This window comes from Acipenser ruthenus, unplaced genomic scaffold (assembly GCF_902713425.1).
Source record: "Acipenser ruthenus unplaced genomic scaffold, fAciRut3.2 maternal haplotype, whole genome shotgun sequence".
In the NCBI taxonomy this organism is placed as follows: Eukaryota; Metazoa; Chordata; class Actinopteri; order Acipenseriformes; family Acipenseridae; genus Acipenser; species Acipenser ruthenus.
This window is the reverse complement of record NW_026708217.1, coordinates 27,043-45,891: the sequence shown is the minus strand read 5'-3', so window position 1 is coordinate 45,891 and position 18,849 is coordinate 27,043. Positions and strand designations below refer to the sequence as shown.

Here is an 18,849-nt window from a genome sequence, read left to right as displayed (position 1 = left end):
TGCCGTCAGCCGCCCGCTTCTTTACACGCTGCAGACTCACCGTGCAGCCGCCTCAGAGCTACTGCGTCGGAGGACAACGCAGCTCTGTGCAGCTTACAGGCGAGCCCGCATGCGCCCGGTCAGACCCCACGGGGGGGGGTTTGCTCGTTTGGTTGTTAGTAGCTTATTGATCCCAGAATCTCATCAAGCAGCTTCTTGAAGGATCCCAGGGTATCAGCTTCAACAACATCACTGGGGAGTTGGTTCCAGACCCTCACAATTCTCTGTGTAAAAAAAAGTGCCTCCTATTTTCTGTTCTGAATGCCCCTTTATCTAATCTCCATTTGAGACCCCTGGTCCTCGTTTTTCAGGTCGATAAAGTCCCCCGGGTCGACATTGTCAATGCCTTTGAGGATTCTGAATGCTTGAATCATCGTCTTTTTGAATGCTTTATGCACAAATACTACAAAAACAGCACTTGCCTGCAGTGTGAAGTCAGCTCTCTGTGAGTCTCTGCGTCTCGACCCTACTGTTTTTGATCAAGAAACTTCAAGGCAAGTCTCACCGTGTGAAAGCAAACTCATGGCTGTATTGCACATGCTGTGCTGTGTGGCGTGTCTGGATTCGTCTGCAGATTCCAAAAGGCAGAAAGTCACATTCGCTGACCCCCGTATCGCAATCAAATCACCTGCGTGTTTAAGTGTAGGTGCAACGTTTTCCCTTTTTTCTCCAAACATACTGTGGTCCGTTTTTGGGGAAAAGTTATATTTTAATCTCGTCGGATCCCTGCGCTCCCCTGACTGTGTGACTCCGAGACCCTCGGGGACCCCTGCGCTCCCCTGACTGTGTGACCCCCCCTGCACACCACGCGGCCGTGCCTTTACCAGGGGAGACCCTCGGGGACCCCTGCGCTCCCCTGACTGTGTGACTCCCCCCCTGCACACCACGCGGCCGTGCCTTTACCAGGGGAGACCCTTGGGGACCCCTGCGCTCCCCTGACTGTGTGACTCCCCCCCTGCACACCACGCGGCCGTGCCTTTACCAGGGGAGACCCTCGGGGACCCCTGCGCTCCCCTGACTGTGTGACTCCCCCCCTGCACACCACGCGGCCGTGCCTTTACCAGGGGAGACCCTCGGGGACCCCTGCGCTCCCCTGACTGTGTGACTCCCCCCTGCACACCACGCAGCCGTGCCTTTACCAGGGGAGACCCTCGGGGACCCCTGCACTCACCTGACTGTGTGACTCCCCCACTGCACGCCACGCGGCCGTGCCTTTACCAGGGGAGACCCTCGGGGACCCCTGCGCTCCCCTGACTGTGTGACTCCCCCCTGCACACCACGCGGCCGTGCCTTTACCAGGGGAGACCCTCGGGGACCCCTGCGCTCCCCTGACTGTGTGACTCCCCCCCTGCACACCACGCGGCCGTGCCTTTACCAGGGGAGACCCTCGGGGACCCCTGCGCTCCCCTGACTGTGTGACTCCCCCCCTGCACACCACGCGGCCGTGCCTTTACCAGGGGAGACCCTCGGGGGACCCCTGCGCTCCCCTGACTGCGTGACTATGTGCACACTCAGTTGCTTAGCAACAAACCGGTTTGTCGACTTCCCTGCCATCCCATTGGCTGTCTTTAGCGCACAGTAGAACTTACAGAATGAGAAAAAATATAATTGCATTATTGTACCTGACTGAACATGCTGAATCCTCAGAGCAACATGCGGAGAGATTTTTTAACACCCAGAGGTATCAAATTAAGCACTGCATTCCTTTCAAGTGATACTGTCAATAAAGACATGAAGATATATTTGGCACACAGCTTCATCCAAAGGAACTTAAGAACATAAGAAAGTTTACAAACGAGAGCCCCATTCAGCCCATCTTGCTCGTTTGGTTGTTAGTAGCTTATTGATCCCAGAATCTCATCAAGCAGCTTCTTGAAGGATCCCAGGGTGTCAGCTTCAACAACATTACTGGGGAGTTGGTTCCAGACCCTCACAATTCTCTGTGTAAAAAAAAAGTGCCTCCTATTTTCTGTTCTGAATGCCCCTTTAGCTAATCTCCATTTGGGACCCCTGGTCCTCGTTTTTCAGGTTGAAAAAGTCCCCTGGGATCCCCTCTCTCTCTCTCATCCGCTAGGGGGCAGCAGGTTAATAATATTACAAGGCTGCTGTATTCAGGTCTAGATATATTTGTTTCTGCTGTATTTCTCTCCTCCACCAGAGGGCAGCAGAGTGTCACAGGTTTATAATGTTACAAGACTTGAAGTCTGCACCGAGTCAGTATCTGAGCTGAGTTTATCCTACTAGACTGATATAGAAGCAGAGTTTTTTTTTTCTTTACTAGAACTGATCATGCAAACACTGTAATCATACCTATCGGAGTTCAAAGCATTACATAAGCTCGAGGGCTGCATCCTTGTTCATGTTGTATTTCAGGAGTGTTACTGTAAACTGCACTGTATGTAAATATGAATCTTGCATTGTAACTCTGTACTGTGACGCCTGTGTGAGTCGCCAGCGATAAAAACAGGCATCTGCCACATAAATTAATAGTACTGTGTTAGGGCAGCAGTGTGGAGTAGTGGTTAGGGCTCTGGACTCTTGACCGGAGGGTCGTGGGTTCAATCCCAGGTGGGGGGGACACTGCTGCTGTACCCTTGAGCAAGGTACTTTACCTAGATTGCTCCAGTAAAAACCCAACTGTATAAATGGAGAATTGTATGTAAAAAATAATGTGATATCTTGTAACAATTGTAAGTCGCCCTGGATAAGGGCGTCTGTTAATAAATAAATAAATAATAATAATGAAACAACACAAGAGATTCTGGAAAATAACACATTTATTTAATAGATTTTTAGAAAATCAGTCGCACTGTGAACATTTGTTTTTGATTCAGGACTGACCTCAGGAGTTAATGCATTGAATGAAGATGCTCTATCGCCTACTCCAACCCTGTACACTAGGGGGCAGTGTTTCCCAACCCCAGTTCTGGGGTCCCCCTGTGTCTGCAGGCTTATATTGCAACCAATCTCTCAATTACTGAACTAGACCCTTCATTGAACTGATCGTGTGCTTCATGAGACCCTTTTAATTCAATTAACTCTACAGTTAATGAACACTGCTGGGCAGCAGTGTGGAGTAGTGGTTAGGGCTCTGGGCTCTTGACCGGAGGGTTGTGGGTTCAATCCCTGGTAGGGGACACTGTTGCTGTACCCTTGAGCAAGGTACTTTACCTAGATTGCTCCAGTAAAAACCCAACTGTATAAATGGGTAACTGTATGTAAAAATAATGTGATATCTTGTAACAATTGTAAGTCGCCCTGGATAAGGGCGTCTGCTAAGAAATAAATAATAATAATAATAATAATAATGAAGCTAATAAGAGGTGAGGGAATGGATTTTAAAGATGGTCAGCGCTCCTTTAAAGGGAGGGGCCAGGGATCCTGTTAATAAAGCTAATAAGAGGTGAGAGAATGGATTTTAAAGATGGTCAGCGCTCCTTTAAAGGGAGGGGTCAGTGATCCTGTTAATAAAGCTAATAAGAGGCGAGATAATGGATTTTAAAGATGGTCAGCGCTCCTTTAAAGGGAGGGGTCAGTGATCCTGTTAATAAAGCTAATAAGAGGTGAGAGAATGGATTTTAAAGATGGTCAGCGCTCCTTTAAAGGGAGGGGTCAGTGATCATGTTAATAAAGCTAATAAGAGGTGAGAGAATGGATTTTAAAGATGGTCAGCGCTCCTTTAAAGGGAGGGGTCAGTGATCCTGTTAATAAAGCTAATAAGAGGTGAGAGAATGGATTTTAAAGATGGTCAGCGCTCCTTTAAAGGGAGGGGTCAGTGATCCTGTTAATAAAGCTAATAAGAGGTGAGAGAATGGATTTTAAAGATGGTCAGCGCTCCTTTAAAGGGAGGGGTCGGTGATCCTGTTAATAAAGCTAATAAGAGGCGAGAGAATGGATTTTAAAGATGGTCAGCGCTCCTTTAAAGGGAGGGGTCAGTGATCCTGTTAATAAAGCTAATAAGAGGTGAGAGAATGGATTTTAAAGATGGTCAGCGCTCCTTTAAAGGGAGGGGCCAGTGATCCTGTTAATAAAGCTAATAAGAGGTGAGAGAATGGATTTTAAAGATGGTCAGCGCTCCTTTAAAGGGAGGGGCCAGTGATCCTGTTAATAAAGCTAATAAGAGGTGAGGGAATGGATTTTAAAGATGGTCAGCGCTCCTTTAAAGGGAGGGGCCAGTGATCCTGTTAATAAAGCTAATAAGAGGTGAGAGAATGGATTTTAAAGATGGTCAGCGCTCCTTTAAAGGGAGGGGTCAGTGATCCTGTTAATAAAGCTAATAAGAGGTGAAAGAATGGATTTTAATTCACACAGCTATGGGACGTTGGGAGCCATACACCCTGTACTCCGTCTCGTACATTTTGGGGATCCCCATGATTTCGGGGACCACCCCCTGCCGCGGCAGGCCCCAGGGGGTGTCTACGGGACAGTAGCGATCCTGCACCCTGCTGGGGTGCTCAGGAGAGGAATACGAGTCTTGGGTTAGGGGCTTTAGCCCCTTGTGGGGCACCGGGATCGTTTTGAGAGCCAAACAAGGGAAGCATTGCCCGGTGGGCGTGGCCTCGTGGAAAGGGGCGGGGGCAGGTCTGGAAGCCCTGCCCAGTGGGCGGTCCGTGGGGCTGAAGAAGTCGGTCTGGAAGCTTTTGATTGGTCCGTACAGTTCATCCCTGTGAATTGAAAGGAGATTATTGTACACTGTACCACACTGATATAAAACCCTGGACAGAATTACAGCAGCTACCCAACACAGTGGGGTTTATATAAAGAATGGTGCACTGGCATTGCCTGCTGTGTGCTGGGCAGAGCCTCGCTGTGCTGTGCTGTGCTGTGCTGTGCTGTACTCAGGGCAATGCTGGAGGGACCGCGCTATATCACACTAATATATAAACACAGTTTTATGTCACCTGTGGAATTTTCTGAAGTCCTTGTTAGTGACGGTGAGATAGGGTTCGTTCAGCACGAGGACCCCACGGTCGGAAGCCTGGAACGGCCGTCCAGCCAGCGCCTGATTCAACGTGCTAGCAACTACTGTCTGTGTGAGAGGAGAGAGGAGAGAGGAGAGGAGAGGGGAGGAGAGGAGAGAGAGGAGAGGAGAGAGGAGAGGAGAGAGAGGAGAGAGAGGAGAGGAGAGAGGAGAGAGAGGACAGAGATGAGAGGAGAGAGGAGAGAGAGGAGACAGAGGAGAGAGATGAGAGAGAGGAGAGAGGAGACAGAGGAGAGAGATGAGAGGAGAGAGGAGAGATTGCTGTCAGTCGAATTCAAATTCAAAAGGTGCTTTATTGGCATGACAACATTAGCGGTACAAAAATATTATGAACATCAAAAAATGAAATAAATAAAAATATGTCTGTCTGTCTCTCGCCTCTCCTCCTCGCCTCTGTCTCCCCTTCCCTCTCTCTCCTCTCCTCCTCACCTCTCTCCTCTCCCTCTCCCCTCTCCTCCTCGCCTCTCTCTGCCCTCCCCTCTCCTCTCCTCTCCCCCCTCTCCTCTCCCTCCCTTCTCCTCTCCCCCCTCTCTCCTCTCCCCCTCTCTCCTCTCCCTCCCCTCTCCTCTCCCCCTCACTCTCTCCCCCTTTCCTCTCCCCCTCTCCTCTCCCCTCTCCCCTCTCCCCCTTCTCCTCTCTCTCTCCCCCCTCCCCTCCCCCTCTCTCCTCTCCTCTGTCCTCTCTCCTTTCTCCTCTCCTCTCTCCTCTTTCCTCTCCTGTCTCCCCTCCCCATTCTCTCCCTCCTCTCCCTCTCTCCTCTCCTCTCTCTGCTCTCTCCCCTCTCTCCCCTCTCCTCTCCTCTCTCCTCTCTCCCCTCTCCTCTATCTCCTCTCCTCTCTCTGCTCTCTCCTCTCTCTCCTCTCCTCTCTCCCCTCTCCTCTCTCTGCTCTCTCCTCTCCTCTCTCTCCTCTCTCTGCTCTCTCCTCTCTCTCTCCTCTCCTCTCCTCTCTCTCCTCTCTCTCTCTCTCCTCTCTCCTCTCCTCTCTCCTCACCCCTCTCCTCTCCTCTCTCCTCTCCTCTCCTCTCCTCTCCTCTCTCTCTCCTCTCTCCTCTCTCTCTCCTCTCCTCTCCTCTCTCTCCTCTCTCTCTCTCTCTCCTCTCTCCTCACCCCTCTCCTCTCTCCTCTCTCCTCTCTCTCTCTCCTCTTCTCTCCTCACCTGCGATGGTCCGGTTCTGTGATGGTTGTAGAGTTCACGTTGACGGGCTCTCAGTGTCACCCCGTTCCCGGGAGGAGGGGGGGCCTCTCCCTGGAATTTGTCCCGGAACTCGCTGACCCAGCGCACCCCCCCTCCCAGCCCCCTGCCCCTCAGCTGAGGAAGTTGAAACACACACAGGGGTTCAAACAACATTTCAAAAGGAGGTTTTTATCAGTGGTTTGATATTTGTATTTTTTTGATCAATCAATTCATTCATCAGTTTGTTTCAGATACATTTCTTGTTTTTACATTGTTTTGGTAATGCATCTTCTTTTTCAATTGAACATAAATTATATACATTTTTTTTTCTCATATTATATATATTTTTAGTATTATATCATTTTTATATCAAGTTAATTTAATTGTAGTATTATATAATTTTTTAAGTTAATTCTAATTAAAGTTAAGTTAATTTAATTAGTTAATTTTGAAGTTATTTTTAATATTTTAATATATATATATAATGTGTTTTTCATTTTTTTAATAATTTCTTTACTAGTATTTTATTAAATATTTTTTTAAGTTAATTTTTAAGTTAATTTAATTAAAGTTAATTTAAGTTATTTTTAATATTTTAATATATATATATAAAATGTGTTTTTCATTTTTTTAATAATTTCTTTACTAATATTTTATTAAATATTTTTTTAAGTTAATTTTTAAGTTAATTCTTAAGTTAATTTAATTAGTTAATTTAAATTATTTTTAATATATATATATATAATGTGTTTTTCATTTTTTTAAATAATTTCTTTACTAATATTTTATTCCACATCAGTCTTATTAATTTATTTATTTATTTAAATTGTATCAATTTATTTAATTTATTTTGGTCACTTTATTTTCTTGACAATTCTTTCTTGAAAAAATTGTTTTATCATTTTTTTATAACTTAATTTTTATTATTAAAAAAAATACTTAAATACAGTACTATATTTTTATTTTCATTTCTATGACATGCGTTTATATTTTAATATTGTTGTATCATATTTTCTTTCAATATATATTTTGTTCAAATTCTGTATCACAATTTAATCTTCACGTAATTTGTATTGTTTTCAAAAGTAGTTAAAACTATTTCTTAATCAATTTAAAATGTTCTAATCTTTTTTTAAACGTTTTCTCTCTACATTTTTTCATAATTTCTCATTTTAATTTTTTGAAAAATCATTTTAGATTTTTTAAAAATGATTCTCAGTCGCTCCGATCCCCTCACCCTGTCCTCCAACTCGCCAACGCTGCTCAGCGTCCAATGAGGAAGCGCCCTGGGGTGGTGAGGCTGGGCTAAGGGCCCGCCCACACGCTTCCTGTCGTGCGCAGTGCGCGACGTGGTGTGGAAACGGTTAGCGACCTCGTCTAAGGCGGAGACAAGTGGAGACCCCTGGAGGTGAGGAGGGAGAACTGCAGGGAGGGAGGACTGAGAGAGAGAGAGAGAGAGAGAGAGAGAGAGAGAGAGAGAAAGAGAGAGAGAGGAGAGAGAGTCAGTCAGGTAATCTAACCCTTATAAAAGTGTCCCACAGTAAAAGCACAGCACATTGTAATAAAGCACAGGGAAGCATTGTAAAGCACAGAGAGGTCTGATAAAGCATAGGGAAGCATTGTAAAGCACAGAGAGGTCTGGTAAAGCATAGGGAAGCATTGTAAAGCACAGAGAGGTCTGGTAAAGCATAGGGAAGCATTGTAAAGCACAGAGAGGTCTGGTAAAGCATAGGGAAGCATTGTAAAGCACAGAGAGGTCTGGTAAAGCATAGGGAAGCATTGTAAAGCACAGAGAGGTCTGGTAAAGCATAGGGAAGCATTGTAAAGCACAGAGAGGTCTGGTAAAGCATAGGGAAGCATTGTAAAGCACAGAGAGGTCTGGTAAAGCATAGGGAAGCATTGTAAAGCACAGAGAGGTCTGGTAAAGCATAGGGAAGCATTGTAAAGCACAGAGAGGTCTGGTAAAGCATAGGGAAGCATTGTAAAGCACAGAGAGGTCTGGTAAAGCACAGGGAAGCATTGTAAAGCACAGAGAGGTCTGGTAAAGCACAGGGAAGCATTGTAAAGCACAGAGAGGTCTGGTAAAGCATAGGGAGGCATTGTAAAGCACAGAGAGGTCTGGTAAAGCATAAGGAAGCATTGCAAAGCACAGAGAGGTCTGGTAAAGCATAGGGAAGCATTGTAAAGCACAGAGAGGTCTGGTAAAGCATAGGGAAGCATTGTAAAGCACAGAGAGGTCTGGTAAAGCATAGGGAAGCATTGTAAAGCACAGAGAGGTCTGGTAAAGCATAGGGAAGCATTGTAAAGCACAGAGAGGTCTGGTAAAGCATAGGGAAGCATTGTAAAGCACAGAGAGGTGTGGTAAAGCATAGGGAAGCATTGTAAAGCACAGAGAGGTCTGGTAAAGCATAGGGAAGCATTGTAAAGCACAGAGAGGTCTGGTAAAGCATAGGGAAGCATTGTAAAGCACAGAGAGGTCTGGTAAAGCATAGGGATGCATTGTAAAGCACAGAGAGGTCTGGTAAAGCATAGGGAAGCATTGTAAAGCACAGAGAGGTCTGGTAAAGCATAGGGAAGCATTGTAAAGCACAGAGAGGTCTGGTAAAGCATAGGGAAGCATTGTAAAGCACAGAGAGGTCTGGTAAAGCACAGGGAACATAAGAGTGATATTAAGCGGGTTTTAAACTTTCCATACACTAGTATCACGAACTGTGAAACGGGATCGTGACTTGTAATATTGACCGACAAAATGAAAATACAAATAAATACGTTCGACATAATTAATAATAAAAAAAACCGAGTATAAAATAAATGTATATATATATATATATATATATATATATATATATATATATATATATATATATATATATATATATATATATATAGTATAATTAATAATATTTAAAATGCACTTACTCGTAAACGCTCCGCTGGACAAGGCGGCTTCGGTTGATAGCGGTGCCCGATTCCAGAGCTTGTAAGCGGCAGGTCGTGCCTTTTTGACTCCGAGGCCTCAAACATCTCCGGGTGATATTTCTCAGATAATAATGATAGAAAAAACAAAAGATTAATTAGATTACATTGATCAATTATATGTGCTTAAAGTAAATAACGGCGTGTTTATCTCTCGCTCTCGACTCAGCTGTGTTTGTTGTCAAGGTAACAGGCAGGGTTGGTTGCGTAGCAACTAGTCACGTGACAGGCCCCTGGCAACGAAATAAATAAACGCCGGTCGAGAGAGAATTATAATATTAAATTGTTGTTCGTTTTTAATCGATTTTCAGACTTTTCTCGATACATATCTTGCTATCCCTGAATATTTTACGCAAACCTCTTCTTAAAAAATATCCACAAAATATTTTAACGAGCGACCCAGCCCTCAGATATTTATTTATCTCATTAGGTACGGCTATGGTATGCATTTACCATCGTTTACCCCGGATTACCATGTTTAATCTTTATTTTACTGTGGGACACTTTTACACTGTTTTTTCATATGCTTGACCAGACCTCTCTGTGCTTTCCAATGCTTCCCTATGCTTTACCAGACCTCTCTGTGCTTTACAATGCTTCCCTATGCTTTACCAGACCTCTCTGTGCTTTACAATGCTTCCCTATGCTTTACCAGACCTCTCTGTGCTTTACAATGCTTCCCTATGCTTTACCACACCTCTCTGTGCTTTACAATGCTTCCCTATGCTTTACCAGACCTCTCTGTGCTTTACAATGCTTCCCTATGCTTTACCAGACCTCTCTGTGCTTTACAATGCTTCCCTATGCTTTACCAGACCTCTCTGTGCTTTACAATGCTTCCCTATGCTTTACCAGACCTCTCTGTGCTTTATAATGCTTCCCTATGCTTTACCAGACCTCTCTGTGCTTTACAATGCTTCCCTATGCTTTACCAGACCTCTCTGTGCTTTACAATGCTTCCCTATGCTTTACCAGACCTCTCTGTGCTTTACAATGCTTCCCTATGCTTTACCAGACCTCTGTGCTTTACAATGCTTCCCTATGCTTTACCAGACCTCTCTGTGCTTTACAATGCTTCCCTATGCTTTACCAAACCTCTCTGTGCTTTACAATGCTTCCCTATGCTTTACCAGACCTCTCTGTGCTTTACAATGCTTCCCTATGCTTTACCAGACCTCTCTGTGCTTTACAATGCTTCCCTATGCTTTACCACACCTCTCTGTGCTTTACAATGCTTCCCTATGCTTTACCAGACCTCTCTGTGCTTTACAATGCTTCCCTATGCTTTACCAGACCTCTCTGTGCTTTACAATGCTTCCCTATGCTTTACCAGACCTCTCTGTGCTTTACAATGCTTCCCTATGCTTTACCAGACCTCTCTGTGCTTTACAATGCTTCCCTATGCTTTACCAGACCTCTCTGTGCTTTACAATGCTTCCCTATGCTTTACCAGACCTCTCTGTGCTTTACAATGCTTCCTTATGCTTTACCAGACCTCTCTGTGCTTTACAATGCTTCCCTATGCTTTACCACACCTCTCTGTGCTTTACAATGCTTCCCTATGCTTTACCAAGCTGGTAGTAAAACCTGGAATGGGTGACAATGCTGTGCAATAGGAGTCTGATTCCCATCCTTGAATTATATTTGAGGTTCGTTTAGTTTGTCACACTTCTCTCCTCCTAATGTCTCAGTTATTTTTTCTCCTGTGTGTATAAAATCTTTAAAAATGTGTCAAATAAACGAGACAGAGAGGGTTTGTTTAGAGATTCTACATTTATTAACATGTGGAAATAATGACAGAAGACTGGGGAGAGAGAGAGAGAGAGAGAGAGAGAGAGAGAGAGAGAGAGAGAGAGAGAGAGAGAGGGGGGGGAAACGGGGAGGAGAGGAGACAGGAAAGATAAAACAACTAATACTGACAGAAGACTGGAGAGAGAGAGAGAGAGAGAGAGAGAGAGAGAGAGAGAGAGAGAGAGAGAGAGAGAGAGAGAGAGTGAGAGGGGAAACGGGGAGGAGAGGAGACAGGAAAGATAAAGATAAAACAACTAATACTGACAGAAGACTGGGGAGAGAGAGAGGAGAGAGAGAGAGAGAGAGAGGAGGAGAGAGAGAGAGAGAGAGAGGGGAAACGGGGAGGAGAGGAGACAGGAAAGATAAAACAACTAATACTGACAGAAGACTGGGGAGAGAGAGAGAGAGAGAGAGAGAGGAGGGCAATGGGGAGGAGAGATGAGAGAGGAGAGAGGAAAAGGGAGGAGAGAGGAGAGAGAGAGATGAGGGGAGAGAGAAGAGGGGGAGGATAGAGGGAGAGGAGAGGGGAAGGGAGAGGGAGAGAGAGGAGAGGATAGAGGGAGAGATTAGAGGGGATATGGGAGAGGAGGAGAGAGGAGAAAGGAGGAGAGAGAAGAGGGGGAGGACAGAGGGAGAGAAGAGGAGAGGTGAGGGGAGAGGAGAGAGGAGAGATGAGAGAGGAGAGGAAAAGGGAGGAGAGAGGAGAGGGAGAGAGATGAGGGGAGAGAGAAGAGGGGGAGGATGGAGGGAGAGAGGATAGGGGACGACACAGATCAATACGAACATTTCTCTCACTGATACATAAGAACAGAGCTGCACTAAAGAACAAATCATCAAAAAACATAACGACCAGAATTACAATCACAATTCATACCAGAGTCTGCTGCATTCTCTGATTAAAACAACTCACATACATACATACAAACATACACACACAGATACACAGCAACACAGAACACGACGGAAATCAATGCAACAGTAAACAGATTTCAATAAATAAATAAATACATACATACATACATACATAATATACTATTCAAGTAAGGAGAGCCACATAGCCACTATTCATATATATTATATATATTTTTTCTTCGTTCTTTTTAAAAAATACTCTAACACTCTCCTGATCCTTCGTCTCGAAGCCATCCGATTGGGTGAGAGGAAGGGGGCGTGGTCACGGAGACACGGGATTGGTTAACCTCTGGACTCCAGTGACCTATGAGAGAGGAGAGAGAGGAGAGGAGAGAGGAGAGGAGAGAGAAGAGGATAGAGGAGAGAGGAGAGAGGAGAGAGAGGAGAGAGGAGAGAGAGGAGAGAGGGGAGAGGAGAGAGGAGAGAGGAGAGAGAAGAGGAGAGAGAAGAGGATAGAGGAGAGAGAGAGGAGAGAGAGGAGAGAGGAGAGAGAAGAGGAGAGAGGAGAGAGGAGAGAGAGGAGAGAGGAGAGAGGAGAGGAGAGAGAGAGGAGAGAGAGGGGAGAGAGGAGAGGCGAGAGAGGAGGAGGGAGAGGAGAGAGAGGAGATTAATAAAAATGATCAATATTGCTGTACATTTCTTACAAGTGCAGTGCTGTTGTGTGGGAGCTGTGTTGGTGTAACTCACGAGTAGCTGTGTGCAGTGTTGTTGTGTGGAAGCTGTGTTGGTGTAACTCACGAGTAGCTGGTGTGTTGCTGGCGTCGCCGGGCGCTCCGCAGCTTCTCGAATCGAGCCTCCATCTCCTCCAGAACCTTGGGGGTGTACCGGACCACGAGCTTCACAGAACCGTGGGCCGCCTTCAAGAGCTCCACCGCCTTCTCGTGGTGCTCCCCTTCCACGCTCTGAAATCAGAGAGGATTCACAGGGGAGTCAGAGAGGAATCAGGGATGAACCAGAGATGAATCAGAGAGGAGTCACAGGGGAGTCAGAGAGGAGTCAGAGAGGAGTCAGAGGGGAGTCAGGGAGGAATCAGAGAGGAGTCAGAGAGGAGTCAGGGAGGAATCAGAGAGGAGTCAGAGAGGAGTCAGGGAGGAATCAGAGAGGAGTCAGAGGAGTCAGGGAGGAATCAGAGAGGAGTCAGAGAGGAGTCAGGGAGGAATCAGGGAGGAGTCAGGGAGGAATCACAGGGGAAGCAGAGAGAAGTCAGGGAGGAGTCACAGATAAATCAGAGAAGAGACATGGGAATCAGAGAGGAGTCAGGGAGGAATCAGAGAGGAGTCACAGGGGAGTCAGGGAGGAGTCACAGGGGAGTCAGGGAGGAGTCACAGGGGAGTCAGGGAGGAGTCACAGAGGAGTCACAGGGGAGTCAGAGAGGAGTCAGGGAGGAATCACAGGGGAGTCAGAGAGAAGTCAGGGAGGAGTCACAGATAAATCAGAGAGGAGACACAGGAATCAGAGAGGAGTCAGGGAGGAGTCAGGGAGGAATCAGAGAGGAGTCAGGGAGGAATCAGAGAGGAGTCACAGGGGAGTCAGGGAGGAGTCACAGGGGAGTCAGGGAGGAATCAGAGAGGAGTCACAGGGGAGTCAGGGAGGAGTCACAGGGGAGTCAGGGAGGAATCAGAGAGGAGTCACAGGGAAGTCAGGGAGGAATCAGAGAGGAGTCACAGGGGAGTCAGGGAGGAGTCACAGGGGAGTCAGGGAGGAATCAGAGAGGAGTCACAGGGGAGTCAGGGAGGAATCAGAGAGGAGTCACAGGGAAGTCAGGGAGGAATCAGAGAGGAGTCAGAGAGGAGTCACAGGGGAGTCAGGGAGGAATCAGAGAGGAGTCAGAGAGGAGTCACAGGGAAGTCAGAGAGAAGTCAGGGAGGAATCAGAGAGGAGTCACAGGGGAGTCAGAGAGGAGTCACGGGAGTCAGGGAGGAATCAGAGAGGAGTCACAGGGGAGTCAGAGAGAAGTCAGGGAGGAATCAGAGAGGAGTCAGGGAGGAATCAGAGAGGAGTCACAGGGGAGTCAGGGAGGAGTCACAGGGGAGTCGGAGGAATCGGAGAGGAGTCAGAGGAATAACAATAATAACAATACTGACATTAATAATAATTCCAATGATGACAATGATAATAAATTACAACAGCTATAATAATAACATTAACAATATAAAATAAATAACATTATTAATAATGCCAGCTCTCCCTCTCCCGCTCTCTCACCACCCCGTTGACGGACAGCAGCTGGTCCCCCCTCTTGAGCCCCCCGTGCCGGTCGGCCACGCCCCCCGGGATCACTCTGGAGATGTAGATGGGGGAGTTCTGCTCTTTGCCCCCCATGATGTTGAACCCGAGCCCCTCCTCCGTCTTCGGCAGCTCCACCACGCGGGGGTGGGCGTGGCCGTCGCTCGCCGCGAACGCAGCCACCGTCGCCTGGGGAGGGATCAGAGAGAAATCAGAGATCTGAGAGAAATCAGAGAGGAGATCAGAGATCAGAGAGAAATCAGAGATCAGAGAGAAATTAGACAGGAGATCAGAGAGAAATCAGAGATCACAGAGAAATTAGAGAGGAGATCAGAGAGAAATCAGAGAGGAGATCAGAGATCAGAGAGAAATCAGAGATCAGAGAGAAATTAGAGATCAGAGAGAAATCAGAGATCAGAGAGAAATTAGAGAGGAGATCAGAGAGAAATCAGAGATCAGAGAGAAATCAGAGGAGATGAGAGATCAGAGAGAAATCAGAGATCAGAGAGAAATTAGAGGAGATCAGAGAGGAGATGAGAGATCAGAGAGAAATCAGAGATCAGACAGAAATTAGAGAGGAGATCAGAGAGAAATCAGAGATCAGAGAGAAATCAGAGATCAGAGAGAAATTAGAGAGGAAATCAGAGAGGAGATGAGAGATCAGAGAGGAGATGAGAGATGAGAGAGAAATCAGAGATCAGAGAGAAATCAGAGACAACCCAGAGAGGGGATCAGAGAGAAATCAGAGATCAGAGAGAAATCAGAGAAGAGATCAGAGAGAAATCTGAGAGGAGATCAGAAATCAGAGATCAGAGAGAAATCAGAAACAACCCAGAGAGGGGATCAGAGAAATCAGAGAGGAGATCAGAGAGAAATCAGAGAGGAGATCAGAGAGAAATCTGAGAGAACAGAGACAAACCACAGAGGATTCAGAGATAAATCTTAGACACATGACAAATCAGAGATAAATCAGAGAGAAATCCGTACTGAACATTAGAAAACTAAAGGGAAATCAGGTCTAAAGCCAGAAACAAACCCAGTGTTGAAATCAGAGACACGTGGAGGAAAATTATAGCTACTGAAATGATTGTTGAAATGATGGATATCACAGAAAGCGGTGTTATAAACAAATAAAAAAATCAGGGAAATTAGAGCTGAAATGAGATCTCAATAGAAATACATTAAAAACAAACTGCAATTAAATGACAGGTTCTTAGAAATCATTGTTGAAGTCGGACTTATCGTATGAATCACAACCGAGGTGAGACGCGTCACACTGGAGAGGGGGGGTGGGTCAGGGTTAGGGGGGTTAGGGTTAGGTCAGGATTTGGGGGGGTACCTTGGCAGTAGCCTGGGCTCGGATCTCAGCTCCTCCAGAGATATCCAGAGTGTCATACAGCTGCTCATATACCTGAGAGAGAGAGAGAGAGATCAATACACACAGTGTCATGTGTGTATGTAAGGTTTCAGGTTCACCTCTGATAGCAGCACAGAACTTGTTCTGCAGGAATCTGTGTGAATATCTCTGTGTGTGTCTGTGTGAATATCTCTGTGTGTGTCTGTGTGAATATCTCTGTGTATATCTCTGTGCAGATGTCTGTGAGTATCTCTGTGTGTGTGAATATCTCTGTGCAGATGTCTGTGAGTATCTCTGTGTGTGTGTGAATATCTCTGTGTATATCTCTGTGCAGATGTCTGAGTGTATCTCAGTGTGTGTCTCTAAGTCGCCTTGGATAAAGGCGTCTGCTAAATAAACAAATAATAATATCTGTGTGTGTATATCTCTGTGTGTGTGTGTATATCTCTATATAAGGTTTCTGGGTCACCTCTCTGATAGCAGCACAGAACTTGCTCTGCAGGACTCTCTGCAACGCCTGCAGTTTTGGGGGGGGCACCTCACCACTCCGCTGCAACTTCTCAAGCAACTCGATCGCCCGGCACACATCTGAGAGAGAGAGAGAGAGGAGAGAGGAGAGGGGGGAGAGGAGAGAGGAGAGGAGAGAGAGGAGAGAGGAGGAGAGAGAGGAGAGGGACAGAGAGATATTCTGAGCTCCAACCAGAACTGCAGGTAAACTGAATCTGTGCAGTCAACGCGTGACACCTGCTGGCGAAACGTTGGAACTGCAGATATTTAACATAATTGTTTTTTTACATTTATTTAGCAGACGCCTTTATCCAAGGCGACTTACAGAGACTGGGGTGTGTGAACTATGCATCAGCTGCAGAGTCACTTACAACTACGTCTCACCTGAAAGACGGAGCACAAGGAGGTGAAGTGACTTGCTCAGGGTCACACAATGAGTCAGTGGCTGAGGTGGGATTTGAACCGGGGACCTCCTGGTTACAAGCCCGTTTCTTTAACCACTGGACCACACAGCCTCCTGTGTATATATATATATATACCCCCTTTCAAATACAGGCACACACACGTGTATGTCTGTCTGTCTATCTGTCTATATCTGTCTATCTATCCCTATCTATCTATCTACATATGATTATAGGAGTCCTGTGTGATTTGTCATGCAGTATTCATATTTGTGTAAGATAACTATAGTAATATAAAACGCAGAGGAGGGAATTCAGGCAGATCGCATTCTTCCTTGTACTGATAAAGTGCCGGTTGAGTGGGTCTCCGGAGCGCTCTGTAGAATCTGTGTGTGAACCTTCAAATAAATAGACTTGATCGAACTCAACGCACCTCGGATTGAATTGTTTGGGGTTAGGTGAACCTCCAGAATTCGTCCCTATACTATCTCTATCCCAGTGTTGTAAAACTGTGTGCGTGTGTGTGTGTGTGTGTGAGTGTGTGTGTGTGTCTCCTCTCTCATTATCAGTGACACTGTGTGTGTGTGTGTGTGTGTGTGTGTGAGTGTGTGGCTCCTCTCTCATTATCAGTGACACTGTGTGTGTGTGTGTGTGTGTGTGTGTGTGTGTGTGTGTGTGTGTGTGTGTGTGTCTCCTCTCTCTCATTATCAGTGACACTGTGTGTGTGTGTGTGTGTGTGTGTGTGTGTGTGTGTGTGTGTCTCCTCTCTCTCATTATCAGTGACACTGTGTGTGTGTGTGTGTGTGTGTGTGTGTGTGTGTCTCCTCTCTCTCATTATCAGTGACACTGTGTGTGTGTGTGTGTGTGTGTGTGTGTGTCTGTGTGTGTGTGTCTCCTCTCTCTCATTATCAGTGACACTGTGTGTGTGTGTGTGTGTGTGTGTGTGTGTGTGTGTGTCTCCTCTCTCTCATTATCAGTGACACTGTGTGTGTGTGTGTGTGTGTGTGTGTGTGTGTGCGTGCGCGTGTGTCTCCTCTCTCTCATTATCAGTGACACTGTGTGTGTGTGTGTGTGTCTCCTCTCTCTCATTATCAGTGACACTGTGTGTGTGTGTGTGTGTGTGTGTGTGTGTGTGTCTCCTCTCTCTCATTATCAGTGACACTGTGTGTGTGTGTGTGTGTGTGTGTGTGTGGCTCCTCTCTCTCATTATCAGTGTGTGTGTGTGTGGCTCCTTTCTCTCATTATCAGTGACACTGTGTGTGTGTGTGTGTGTGTGTGTGTGTGTGTGTGTGTGTGTGTGGCTCCTCTCTCTCATTATCAGTGACACTGTGTGTGTGTGTGTGTGTGTGTGTGTGTGTGTGTGTGGCTCCTCTCTCTCATTATCAGTGACACTGTGTGTGTGTGTGTGTGTGTGTGTGTGTGTGTGTGTGTGTCTGTGTGTGGCTCCTCTCTCTCATTATCAGTGACACTGTGTGTGTGTGTGTATGTGTGTGTGTGTGTGTGTGTGTGTGTGTGTGTCTCCTCTCTCATTATCAGTGACACTGTGTGTATGTGTGTGTGTGTGTGTGTGTGTGTGTGTCTCCTCTCTCTCACTATCAGTGACACTGTGTGTGTGTGTGTGTGTGTGTGTGTGTGTGTGTGTGTGTGTGTGTGTGTTGATCGATTTTCTATCATCTATAAGAATTAAGCAAAGAACGCTTGTGAACACAGCCCTATGCGCATCGCATTATTATTATTATTATTATTATTATTATTATTATTATTATTATTATTTATTTCTTAGCAGACGCCCTTATCCAGGGCGACTTACAATCGTAAGCAAATACATTTCGAGAATCACAGTACAAGTAATAATACAATTAAGAGCAAGATAAATACAACGACTTTGGTTCAAGCAAGTACAAGTGTGACAAAACACGATTCAATAACACAGCATTAAGACGCGTTTATCCCCAAGCAACGCACAAAACTGCAGAAACGGACATTTCCGTGCTAAATAAAGCTGAAAATAAAATAAAGGCTATTTTGATTAGCGGGTTCACAGGAGATCACGAATCCAAACTGCTCCAGACAGCCAGGCTGCGGTCTGACGTATATTGCTTCACCGAAAATAAATAAATTAATTACTCAATAATAATAATAATAACCCGCTATCTCATCATTGCTATCGCGCTCCGTGTTCGAATTATTACATTTGCATTTATTTAAAAAAAAATTAAAAATCATCTCGTCTCTTTTTATTCTCGTTTATTTATTCCTTACCTCGCTCTAATCCCAATGGTTCAGATATTGCAGCCATTGTGACTGACGTCAGCTTGCCTGGGCGTTAAAACGCATTCCCGGATCGATGGGCGTGGTTATGCAAATTTATGATCTGTGAGCCTTCTATTCGGGGCGGGGTTATGCAAATGTGAGATGGTCAGCTTTATTAATAGCACGATGGCGTTGATGGCACGTTTTGAAACGCGTTTTGCAGTAAACAGA

The 18,849-nt window shown here is 45.8% G+C and overlaps 2 protein-coding genes across 2 annotated transcripts; both read right to left on the bottom strand.

Annotated features, from left to right (window-relative positions):
* Positions 1-2,798: 2,798 nt before the first annotated feature.
* On the bottom strand, positions 2,799-11,243 carry LOC131730046 (uncharacterized). Its single transcript, XM_059020337.1, has 5 exons — positions 9,115-11,243; positions 7,433-7,633; positions 6,178-6,330; positions 4,941-5,068; positions 2,799-4,703 (listed from the first exon to the last, which is right to left on the bottom strand). The coding sequence occupies exons 1-5, from the start codon at positions 9,217-9,219 to the stop codon at positions 4,343-4,345; spliced, it is 948 nt and encodes a 315-aa protein (XP_058876320.1). The 5' UTR covers positions 9,220-11,243; the 3' UTR covers positions 2,799-4,342.
* Positions 11,244-11,510: 267 nt separating this feature from the next.
* On the bottom strand, positions 11,511-18,733 carry LOC131730047 (protein lin-7 homolog B). The gene is made up of 6 exons (XM_059020338.1): positions 18,628-18,733; positions 15,927-16,045; positions 15,440-15,511; positions 14,080-14,289; positions 12,613-12,776; positions 11,511-12,178 (listed from the first exon to the last, which is right to left on the bottom strand). The coding sequence occupies exons 1-6, from the start codon at positions 18,662-18,664 to the stop codon at positions 12,157-12,159; spliced, it is 624 nt and encodes a 207-aa protein (XP_058876321.1). The 5' UTR covers positions 18,665-18,733; the 3' UTR covers positions 11,511-12,156.
* Positions 18,734-18,849: the final 116 nt, after the last annotated feature.